Here is a 13,047-nt window from a genome sequence, read left to right as displayed (position 1 = left end):
TGGCTTCAGGGTTATATCCTGCCTAAAAAGGGCTAAGACACATTTTAATTATTATAACTTCATTACTATGTTGTTGTGTTGTTGTGCTTAGTCACTCAATCGTGTCTGACTCTTGTGACCCCATAGATTGTAGCCTGCTAGGCTCCTCTGTCCATGGGATTCTCCAGGCAAGAATAATGGAGTGGGTTGCCATTTCCTTCTCCAGGGGATCTTCCCAACCCAGGAATCGAACCAGATCTCCTGCATTGCAGGCATTATCATGTTGATAACTACTAAATTTTAATCTCAGCCTAACCTCTTTTCCGACTTATATAAACAAGGACTTGCTCAATATCTCTAGGTAAATATTTCACACGTGTCTCAAACTGAATATATCTAAAATGGAACCCATGGTTTTTCCTCCTCAAGCTGTTCCCCTCTCCACTACATCTGTAGTACAGACTCCCAGAAATGGGATTGCCAAGACAAAGAGCATGAGCAAAATGTGTGTAATTTTGGTATACTGCGTAATTTCCTTTCAGAGGGGTTATATCAGTTTATATTTATGCTAGCAATTAGCTACCCACTCCAGTACTCTTGCCTGGAAAATCCCACGGACAGAGGAGCCTGGTAGACTGCAGTCCATGGGGTCGCTAAGAGTCGGACACGACTGAGTGACTTCCCTTTCACTTTTCACTTTCATGCATTGGAGAAGAAAAGGGCAACCCACTCCAGTGTTCTGGCCTGGAGAATCCCAGGGACAAGGGAGCCTGGTGGGCTGCCGTCTATTGGGTCGCACAGAGTCGGACACGACTGAAGCAACTTAGTAGCAGCAGCAGCAGCAGCAATTAGCTATTTCTCCATGTTCTTGTTAACAGGGTGTGTAACCAAACTTCTGGATATTTGTAATCTGGTAGATTATAGATTTGTAATCTGATAGATAAAAAATATTACTTTGGTGTAATTTTTATTCATGTTTCAGTTATTATGAACAAACCTGAGCAGATTTTCATTATGTTTAAGGGCAATCTGAACTTCTTGTTTACTACCCATTTTTAGGTCATTGGCTTAGGTTATTGACCAATGAGCTCTTGAGATATCATCTGTAATATGAGTTGCAAATGTTTTCCCTTACTTTGTCTTTAATTTTTTGTCTCATTATTGTTTTAGCATGCAAAATCTTTAAATATTTATATAGTCAAATCTATCAATATTTTCTTCTATGCTTTCTGGGTTAGTCAATTAGAAAGGCCTCTTCAAGATTATAAAGGAATTGTTTTGTGTCACCTTCTACTATTTTCATGGTTTCACTTTGTATTTTTTAAATCTTGGATCCATTCACTGGACATTATCCTGTTGCACAGAAGAGTGATACTAAAGAATAAAATGGACATGCCATTCCTTTGCTTAAAATCCTTTAATGGTTTTCTATTGGTCTTAAGCTCAAATTCCAAATTCTTAACATGGTCTATTAACTCCAATGTGATCTGGCCCTGTTTCTTCTATAAAATCATTATGTAACATTCTTTATTGCTCTTTGGATCTCATTGGGTTTCTTTCAGCTCCTCAAGCTTGTTATGCTTTTTCATGTCTCAGAATCTTGGATGAACTGTTCCAGAACCAAAGTTAAATCTCTCCGTAATACATTGTTAAATTATCCAGGGCTTCTCTGTAGCACCCACTAACTCTAATTAATTATTTATGTAGTTATGAATTCAGTAGCTGTCTTCTGTGCCAGATTATAATTCTCCAGTAGAACAGACGCTCTAGGCATCTTGTTCACTACTGTAGCTTCTGTTCCCAAGCACAGTGGTGGAAATATAGCAGCTTCACAGATATTTATTAAATGAATGAACAAATGAAAAATAACAGGTTTAATAAGTTCTTGGTGACATATAATTTCATTTTTCTGATTATTAGCTCACCAAATAATCTGATATACTATATTGGCCTAACAAATACATTGTGAATGCATTCAAACCACCAAGTACAACTCACCTCTTGAAAATTATGTTGAGTGAACTTGTCTGCTATCCTTAGCAACTCACGACATGAATGTGTGTCAGCAAAAGCCCGAATGCCCAGGCAGTTAGAAGGATCTAATTGTCTCTTCAAGAATTCACAACAGGCTTCTTGTATTTCTGCCAGCTGGAGGAGGCAAGCAGCTGGCAGAAGGGTCTGAACATTGCCCTCTTCCACAGTTATCTGGGAGGTATATGCAAAGTCTATCAGTAGTTCCATAGCCCTCTCATCTATGTCTCGGATCACTACTTCTGTCTGACGGCTCTCTGCCAATTCTCCTGTAAACATAGCTCGGAAGTAGGGACTACAGGCTGACAAAATGACTCGATGGGCATATATCTTCTTAGCTCCCACAACTAGCACCACATCGCATAGCTCCCGGTGTTTTCTCAGAAGGTTAATCACTTCCAAGGTTTGTCGAGGGTGCTTGTCTGAGATATAGGGCATGCGGGCAGGTTGGGGAACCCCTTCTGGCAATTTGTTGGGGTCTCCAAGGGTGCAGCGGCTTGTTACATCCATTCCAGTCTCTCCTGGCCGAATGTTGGTACACCTATAGGAATGGGGGTAGGAGAGAGAAAAGAAGACGGCAATATTTTTAGAAGCTCACTTCAGCATTTCATTTGTATGTCATATGTAGAGATTCAGGTGTTAATTTATTAAGTAAATGCCACAAACAAATTATTGACAAATAATTAGAACTAAAATATTTGGATTTTCATAACCATCACACTGTATCAACATGGAGAAAAAAAGAGAATCTGTGTCCCTCAGTTAAGACGGTAACTATGTTTTGGACAAATATTTACTATTTTTTATAGTTTACAAAGCATTTAGCTACAGACTAAGGAAAATTCAAAGGAATATAAACAGGCAATCAGGAAACCTAAAATTATCTAGAATAAGGAGATATACATGAATAACCAGAAAGAGGGTAACCAGGATAAAAAATGTGATTCAGAAAGGCAAAATCTATGAAATATTTGTTTATGCTGGAACATATACTTGACTGGCATAACCTCTCAGTTATTACAAGGGTATGTATTTGTGTGTGTGTGTGTGTGTGTGTGTGTGTGTGTTTGTGAAGTGGGAATAGTACACTGGGCTTTTCCAGAGTTTAGGTGAAATACGCAGCACACATGCTTCAGATCACTATACTTCTGTTTCTGATTCTATACTTGCTAGGCAGTCTTCTGATGTACAATTCTTGCAAAGGTATCATGTTATTTAAAAGGGAGGTAGGTGACTCCAGTGTCCTGATCACTGGGTTTTAGGTCAGCCTAAAGTCAGTCTCAGAAACTTATCTATGACTGTATTGAGACAGTTTAATATCTGGTCCACAAGGGACAGTATTAGTTTACTACCTCTAAAACTGTAGCACCGACAAGACCTACAATATAATAAAGAGCATTGAGAGAATCCCCTGGAAAGGAGAGGAGACTCTAAAAGGACATTTTAGGAAGAAGAAACTACATTCAGTTCTTTGCAATCTGTTTTTCCAAAGCACTTATAAACTTAATCTGTGCTTGGCCTCAGCCTACAGGTAAATGTATTCTACAGTACAAGCTATTCATAATACCTGACATCTGGTAGAAACAGCACTATTTATGCCTGACAATTTAAAACTGAAACTGAAGGCTGAGCAGTTAAAAAATAATTTTTACCACCCACATAAACAACCAAAAGAGCCTTTAGCCACAGTACTTTATTGGTGTTATTTGTAGTAGATGCTGAAAGAATAAATCATGAGGTTAACAGTGATGCACTCCAGCTTTAAAAAAGAACCACCATTAAAGACAAGACCAATTCAAAAATTCCCATTATAATACTGACATTGTATGTTGAAATTAAAGAGTTTTTGTTGCAATCTTAATTATGTACACAAAGATGGTATTATTGAACTCAGATATAAACAATTTTTATTTCACCCAAGTACAACATGGAAGCTAATTTCTACATATCTACTTAAGTTCTGTTTTCTATGCTCTCTAAACACATTCCTGAGAAGTACATTTAATCTCATGGTTTCCATCGCCTGTATGTAAATAACTAAAGGATTCTTAACTCGTACCTGGGCAAGTTCTGAATTGAGACCCATATGGATGTCCCCAAATCACTCAAACTCAATATATCTCAAATACTAAAACTGATTCCTTGACTCCTTGACTACTTTCACCCAAGTACATGTCTCTCCTCTAGTCTTCCCAGATAAATTAAAGATAATTTCATTGTTCTAGTTGCTCAGGTCAAACATTTTGGAGCCCTTTTCCTTCCACATACCCTCAAATGCAAGCCATGAGCCAATTCTGACATCCAAATATCTAGAATCCAACTATTTCTCTTCATTTTCCACTAGTCTCATCCTAATTCCTGATCCCTGGGTTGGGAAGATCCTCTGGAGAAGGAAACAGCAACATACTGTAGTATCTTGCCTGGGAAATCCCATAGACAGAGGAGCCTGGTGGGCTACAGTCCATGGGGTTGCAAAAAGCCGGACACAAATGAGCAACTGAATACACACCCTAATTCAGGCTATCTTCACACTTCTTTATATGATAATAGCTGCCTAAGTGATCTGCCTGCTTTCACCTTTGCTGATTTATATTCTCTTCTCTAAACAACCAAAACAATCCTTTAGAAAATTCATATTGTACCATTTCTCTGCTCAAAATCTTTTAAACACTCATAGTAAAAAACAAAGCCTGTAGAGCTTACGAACTTCTGTAAGTCCTCCCCAAGTTAACTCTGAATTCATCTTCCACTCTCCCCGTGCTCATGGTTCTCTAGTCACAAAGACTTCCTTGCTGCTTCTGGGACATGCCAAGGCCTTTCTTGCTTCAGAGCCTTAATCCTTCTTCCTGAAAGGTTCCTCCCCAAATATCTGCAGAGCTCATTCCTTTATTTCTTTCAGATCTCTGTTCACATGACAACTTATCAGACCACCTTACATGAGAAAGCCATCTCTTACTTCTACTGCCCTGTACCCTTTACTGTGCTCAATTTTTCTTCTTAAATAATTACTTCCTGATAAAATGTATTGGCTTTCTCTCCCAAACAGAACATAAGCTCCATGAAAACAAAGCCTTTGTTCTCTTTTGCTCAATGCTATACCTCAACACCTGGATTTAGTGCTCATTAAATAGTTGTCAAATGAATTCAACTTTTCTTCCTGCCAAAATAAACTATACCCTCCAAACTTTCTTGTCTAGTTCTCTTGAAAGAATGTATAGTCTGTAGCCAGGCAAACATAGACTCAAACTTTAGTTCCATCATTTACAAGGTATAATCTTGGGCAAATTGTTTAACTTCTCTGATCCTCAAGTTCATTATTTGTAACATGGGAATAATTACACTTACCTCACAAGGAAAGTGACAGTGTTGGGATTTGTCTAAATGTATTAATAGGTACTCTGACTCCAAAGTCAGTGCTTTATCCTGAACTGTTTTGGTCAATTGGATGGAGCATTTGAAATGGAAATGACCCTGGCAATCTGGTTTACATGACTGTTCTTAGAGGGGAGAAAAAGCAAGCATGCTGCCACATGCAGCGTCCACATGCTAGAGTATGCTGCTCTTTAAGGAGGAAGAACAGGGATCACCAAGACTGTAAGAGGTACCTCACTGTAAACCTTCTGAGAAGTTATATTTAATTCTAGAAGTTATAATTAATTCTATACATTGTTGTTTCTTCCATGGTTCTGCTATTTGTTTTTGTAAATGTTTACTTAAAAAACAAACAAACAAACAAAAAAACTGCTCAGCCCGCATCCTGCATCATTCTCATCACCTCCAAAAAGTTCTACTGGCAAAACTGCTCCCCAGCCTCAACACTCGCCATAAATACCTGTATGTTTTTCTGGGCAACTTTGAAGGGAAATTATAATAAGCATCCTAGAAATAGATTGCATTCACACCTTGTCACATCTATAGTCATACCTTTGTTTGGATTCTGATGGATTAAGTATTCTAATGATTTGAGGGGTGGGGTGATAAACTGAAGTGTGAACTGCTCCCCAAAAAAGGAAAGTGCCCTAGGAAAGCTTTATTTAAAATCGTTTTTTAAAAATTGAAGTATAGTTAATTTACAATATAATTGTAATTGTACAATAAAATTGAAGTATAGTTAATTTACAATATAATTTCAGGTATAGAGCAAAGTGGGCTTCCCTGGTGGCTCAGAAAGGAAACCAGGTTTCGATCCCTGGGTAGGGAAGATCCCCTGGAGAAGGAAATGGCAACCCACTCCAGTATTCTTGACTGGAGGATCATATGGACAGAGGAGCCTGGTGGGCTACAGTCCATGGGCTCGCAGAGAGTCATACAGGACTGAGCGACTAATACACACACAGCAAGGTGATTCAGTTGTACATACACACTCACGTATATGTATTTGTAGATTTATGTACCTGTATGTTCTTTTTCAGATTATTTTCCATCATAGCTTGTTGTAAGATAGTGAATATATTTCCCTGTGCTATACAGTAGGTCCTTGTTGCTTATTTTAAATATAGTTAAGTGTATATGTTTATCTTGAACTTCTAATTTGTACCTCTCCCCCCGCCCGCCCCCTCCCCCGCCAGTTATCCCCTTTGGTAACCATAAATTTGTTTTCTATGTCTGTGAGTCAATTTCTCTTTTATAAATAAATTCATATGTATCTTTTTTTTTATTAGGAAAGCTTTTAATTAAAGGTTTGGGGGAGCAAGCCTTACTGTCCAAGTGAAAATTCATCTAGAGAGACCAGAGGATCTCAAACTATTTAATTTCTCAATCTGTGGATTTCTATCCCAATAGTGAATGAAGGATATTACAATAAATATATGTATAATATATTAAATAAAGAAATTGAACTCAAATAGTATTTTTATTAACTTAATTTGCAAGACTAATCTACATGTGTCTTAAGGTTGAAGAAGCTAAGTGGAAGGATTTTTCTGGATTCTATCCACAGTTAACAAACTATGGAGACCAAATAGAGCTTTTGCCTTCTTCCACAAAAAGACTGCCAATTTTAGGAAATTGTTAGTCTTTCTAAAACCAAAAGGGTATAAAATCTGCCAAGAAGTTTAGCAGACTTTGTATTCACTAAACACTTACAAAAAGTAGAACTTCAAGATAAAGTCTGTAAATGGCATATTTACCATCAACTCCCTCAAACCTTAACATAACCTTAGTTTGTTCTTTACCAGCCATGTCCTTCAAGAGAAGCTGATCATGTACCCAGCTATAAGGATGAAGCTCGAATTCTCTTGCAATTTTAGGTTAGGATGAAGCTAATATTGAAGAGGTTACTCTGGAGACACAGAGAAAATCTGGGTCCCAGATGGTGCTATCAAGCCATGCACTGACCAGCCTTGGAGCCCACCTTACTTCTGGCCTTCTTGTTATGTAAATAAAAGACTGCTATATTGATTAAGCCAGTTTGAGTCAAGAAACTGTTAATTCCCAACCCCAAACTTTCTGATACCAAAAACAAGTAGTTAAAAATGTGAAATTGGCCACATATTCTAAATTTACTAACCAACTTGAATACAGAAAATAACCCTTGCTTTGACTGGCCAACTACTTCTGTATATTATAGAGACTCTTGCTCCATTATTATCTGATTTTCTAAAAATGGTATTGGTAAATTTAGAAGTATGGTTTGAATTTGTATCTTTTCTTTCAAATGAACTAAAAATGCTGGAAGAAGACTAGATACTCTCTCTTCACAGTGGCTGGCCCAATCCTATTGGGCTGTTACATTAAGTTTTAAAATACTAGTTCTCTAACACCAGCTATGTGAGGGTGCTTGGTAAAAACACAGATTCTTAAGAGGGGCTAGCGAATCAAAATCTCTGAGGGTATGGCTCCAGAGTCTGCATTTAGCAAGTGGTTATTTTAACACAAATTAAAGTTTCATTAATAATTGGCTAATGAATTTGACTAATAAATAAAATTTCTTAGTGGAAGCTGTCAGTTTTTACAAAAAGAATGTTGACCTAAGATGAAAGGAAAAAACAATGTGAAAAAAGTAATGATTCAAAATGCAGCTAAAGAGAAAAAAATGTAACAGCAAAGTCACTGTCAAACATATAAAATAAAACAATAAGGATTCGAACTTACCAAAATGTCAGTAAATCTAAAAAATTCTGTAAACAGGCATCAGACATTATATACAAAATCATTTTAAGAAATAATTCCTACACTTGAATTTCTATATATAAGGGGAACAAAAAAGCTGTTATTAAATTTTTTTCAATTATTCTTTCACATTCTGTGGGAATGGGCAACATTTACTTCAGAGACAGATGGTGCTTTTAAAAAAAATCTGTTTAGGCCTTTTAATTATAAAATGCAAGGTGACAGCCCCTTGGAATGATCATTAGATGTCCTTCATCTGCAGTACTTTTTGGTTTCTTATGTTTTGAAATTTAAATTGAATTTAAATATCATTAGGAGGGCTTGGAATCTTAGTTCATACAGTCCCCACCACTCTCTGTCTTACATGAAGTTATGCCATGCACTTATATGAACTATCTAAAAGATATATGAGGACTTTGTTTTTTAGTCTCTGTTTTTTATTCTCGCCAGGAAAATCCCATGGACAGAGGAGCCTGGAAGGCTACAGTCCATGGAGTCACAGAGTCAGACATGACTGAAGCGACTGAGCACACAGCACTATAGGAATCAAGATTGGAACAAAGAGACCCAAACTACTCAGTATGGTAAAGTAACGGTAATTTCAAAGGGAGAAAGTTTTAGGGGGAGAAAGAGAGAATTAAAACAGAAAGAACTGCCATATGACCCAGCAATCCCACTGCTGGGCATACATAATGAGGAAACCAGAATGAAACATGTGTACCCCAATGTTCATCGCAGCACTGTTTACAATGGCCAGGACATGGAAGCAACCTAGATGTCCATCGGCAGATGAATGGATAAGGAAGCTGTGGTACATATACACCATGGAATATTACTCGGCTGTTAAAAAGAATGCATTTGAACCAGTTCTACTGAGGTGGATGAAACTGGAGCCTATTATACAGAGTGAAGTAAGTCAGAAAGAAAAACACCAATACAGTATATTAATGCATACATATGGAATTTAGAAAGATGGTAATGATGACCCTATATGCGAGACAGCAAAAGAGACACAGATATAAAGAACAGACTTTTGGACTCTGTAGGAGAAGGCAAGGGTGGGATGATTTGAGAGAATAGTGTTGAAACATGTATATTATCTTATGTGAAACAGATCGCCAGTCCAGATTTGATGCATGACACAGGGTGCTCAGGGCTGGTGCACTGGGATGACCCTGAGGGATGGGATGGGGAGGGAGGTGGGAGGGGTTTCAGGATGGGGGACACGTGTACACCCATGGCTGATTCATGTCAATGTATGGCAAAAACCACTACAATATTGTAAAGTAATTAGCCCCCAATTAAAATAAATAAATTAATTAAAAAAACAGAAAGCAAATGAAATGAAGACTGGTTAAAAATAGTGGCAGGTTGTGATTCAAGGCCAGAAACAGCCAATGAAAAATGTTGAATAGCTAAGAACTTTTATGGCTTCTCTCATTATTCCTAAACTTTCAGTAAAAATCTGATGTATTCGATGGCAGTGCTCAATGAAGGCAAAGGAAGCAACAATGAGTATGCAGTATTTCTAGAAAGCAGCTTGGCTGTGCAAAGAGACATAAAGTTCTACATCTACTTAAAGAGAGTAATAGCAGGAAAATGATTATATATTGATGCAATGAAGCAGAAGGAGGGAGAAGTTTTAAAATATATGTAAAGAGGGAGAGAATAAATGATGGAGCAAAATTCTTGAACAGTGGAATATAAAGAAATACAGAAGGATGGATCATAGATAAAAGGAAGAAGGGCTCCCCATAAGAGATCAGGGAAAGGAGTGGGAGGAAATATAGTGCGGAAACGGATAGATATATTTGGGTAAGGAGGTGTCAGAAGCTGGAGGAAGTTCATACCTGATGGCCTCTATTTTTTTAGTGAAGTAGGAGTTGAGGGAACAGATCACTTACTGCTACTGAAAGGAGTGCTAAGAGGGTCATGAGAAGAATGGGTGAGGATGTGAAATAGCTACTGTGGGGAATGAGTAAGCGTTGATTTTGGATAACACTGTTGGCTCAATGATATTAAAGACTCTGACTACAGTAGCATGACCTCCCTATGGCTGGTTTTATCCAGCAACAATCTACAGCCCAAATTAGAGAATATAAATGCCTGCATTAATCTAGAATTGAGAAATGCCATGGACATACTCAAGAGTTGAGTAAGTAGCAGCCAGAAAATGGTTGAAGTGGTTGTAGGAGTAAACTGTGTAAAAACATAAGAGACAAAAGCCATGTTGATTATGACTAGGTCAAAGAACAGATGGAGTGAGCATTCAAGAGGTTACAGTCAGAAAACAAGTTATTAGGACTTAACGATTTCAGAGAGAGGCTTTCTGAGTGTGAGTAGGAATGAATTTTTAAAGTGAGTGAAGGTGAAATTCCCAAGAATTTTTGGGAGGTTAAGGAAATACAGGCTAGGTAAATGTATGGGTCATTCCCCTGAATATAAAAATCTCCTTAAATGATAGAAGAATCAAGTAATGTGCATGTAGAAAACATAAACCAAAGAACAAGTAAAGTATTTTAAATATTCTTCATTTTACTAAAGGAATATTACAGTTTTAGTACCTCTCCTATACCACTTCCCAGGTAGCACTAGTGGTAATGAATCTGCCTGCCAATGCAGGAGACACAAGAGACATAGGTTCAATCCCTGGAAGGGACGATCACCTGGAGAAGTGAGGAAATGGCAACCAGCTCCAGCATTCTTCCCTGGAAAATTCAATAGGCAGAGAGGTCTGGTGGGCTATAGTCCATAGGGCCATAGAGTTGGGCAAGCGACTAAACAAAAAGTACATGCAAAAAAAGCCTTTTCACATACCCAAAATGTGTGAGTCAACTTAAATTGCAAAGCTATCATGGCACTTCTTCCTCAGATCTACTTCAAAAGTAAGTCTTAATTGAGGAAAGAGTCATTTTCTATAAGCGGCTATGATAATCTGAAATCAAGCACAATAAAAGGTTTTAAAAAACAATCTTCCAGGGCATTTATAATCAAGTTTTATCTCTTAGTCCAAAGACCTGCAGACTCTTTCTTTAGCTTGGAATTGTGCTATCTACTAAACAAGCATCTCTCCTTTTATACTTCAAAAATTTGTCTTAATTTGGACACAGACTACCTCTCTTGGGATTTCCCCAGTGACTCAAATGGTAAAGAATTTGCTTGCAATGCAGGAGACCTGGGTTCAATCCCTGGATCAGGAAGATCCCCTGGAGAAGGGAATGGCAACCCACTCCAGTATTCTTGCCTGGAGAATTCTATGGACAGAGGAGCCTGGTGGGCTACAGTCAATGGGGTCGCAAAGAGTTGGACTTGACTGAGTGACTAACGCTGCCTGCTCTTAAAAGATTCAGCTGAGGTGACCTTCATTTAAAGTCCTAAGCATACCTGGATAGGAAGAGCTAGAGATCTGTGCATACAAATCGTTAAAACAGAAATAACATCTCAAGGCTCCAGTGCTGCTTATTAGAAAAGCATCCACTAGGCACTACATTCCAGACCTGATTCCATGCCAGAAAGCCAGGCTGTTAATTCCTTAATCTGAAAATAGGTCATGAATACTTCAATTCTAAGACATCTCATCACTGTTTACTGGATGAAACAAGGGTCAGCACTAGGTGCCTTGGCCCAGCAATCAAGGCAAGATGGAGGAAGGGCAATTGGTCATGCAAACAAGCTGGTTTCTCCCTTTATGTCAGAAAAACAAATCTTCCTAGGATACCTCTCAGCAACTTCCACTGACATCTCATTGGCAGCACTGTGTTACATGTTGTTCTTATTTAGTCGCTAAGTCATGTTGGACTCTTTTGTGACCCCATGGACTGTAGCCTGCCAGGTTCTTCTGTCCATGTGATTTTCCAGGCAAGAATACTGAAATGGGTTGGAATTTCCTTCTCCAGGGGATCTTCCCAATCCAGGGATCGAACCTGTGTCTTCTGCATTGGCGGGTGGTTACTTTATCAGTGAGCCACCAGAGAAGTCCCATACTGTGTTACATAAGCCATCCTCAAATGAAAATAATATTAAAGATATAAAGGATAACATTTATTTTTCTTGTGTCTAAATAGTAGAAGGAAGAAAGGGAGATGTGTTGAGCAAGCCAACCTACAGTGCATGCCACACCAAGAAAGAGCCAAATCAAGCTGGTGTATCTTATAATTTATTTTGAAGCACACATTTTAGACTGACTAGAATAAATCGGAAATTCTAAAGACAAGAGATCTGAATGGGATTTGCCTTTTGATGTTGAACTCAAGGAGCTCATCTGATCTTCACCATGAGTGAACATGGTCAATAAAAACTCTAGATACAATTAAATAAAGTAAAACCCAAAGAATCTAAAGCTTCTTACCCACTTATGAACCTTCACTGGGTTTTCGTCCTAGGCCCCACCTGAAACACCCCTGGTACTCCCTAGGATTCTGTTTTTGGTATCCTCCTTTTCTGTTCTACTCTCATTCACACATACAACTTCAAGAATCTTCTGCATACTGATGACTCACAATTTTCAAACCATTCTTCTGCTATAGACCAATATTCCAATTATATGCTAGCTATCTCTGCCTGGCTGTCTCCTAGACGTAATAATCTAAAGAACGTAAGAGAGAATCTATTCTTGGCTTAGTGAAACCTGTTCTCTTCCTGTATTTTTTATTTCATTATGGCAGCACTAATCTGAGATCTTTGAAGTTGCTTGTATCATTACCTTTTCCTCACTCTATATTCACCAAATCCTTTTGATTTTACTATTAAACAAACTCTCAATTCCAAACTCTTCTCTCTCGCAACCCCTACTGCCATAGATCTACTTCAGGCTCTCATTAGCTTTCATCTAAACTACCACAGCTTGTTTTTTTCTTCATTGCTGCACAGCTTGTAGGGTTAGTTCCCCAAGCAGGGATTGAACCCAGGCCCTCAGCCGTGAAAGTG

General features: G+C 38.1%; 1 protein-coding gene across 9 annotated transcripts in view; it reads right to left on the bottom strand.

The window, feature by feature from the left end:
• Positions 1-13,047, bottom strand: part of KLHL20 (kelch like family member 20) — a 67,498-nt gene that overhangs the window by 34,989 nt on the left and 19,462 nt on the right. For 8 of the 9 annotated variants that reach the window (XM_061160727.1, XM_061160724.1, XM_061160720.1 and 5 more), the window contains one exon: positions 1,978-2,551. In XM_061160727.1, coding sequence (XP_061016710.1) covers positions 1,978-2,520 — 543 coding nt within the window. In that variant the 5' untranslated portion in view covers positions 2,521-2,551. Of the gene's footprint in view, positions 1-1,977; positions 2,552-10,938; positions 11,057-13,047 lie in introns of all 9 variants that reach the window. The other variant, XM_061160726.1, reaches the window with a different exon arrangement.

Source organism: Dama dama, chromosome 14 (genome assembly GCF_033118175.1).
Source record: "Dama dama isolate Ldn47 chromosome 14, ASM3311817v1, whole genome shotgun sequence".
NCBI classification, from domain to species: Eukaryota; Metazoa; Chordata; class Mammalia; order Artiodactyla; family Cervidae; genus Dama; species Dama dama.
Note: the sequence above shows the minus strand (reverse complement) of the source record. Positions and strands in the feature narration are given on the sequence as shown.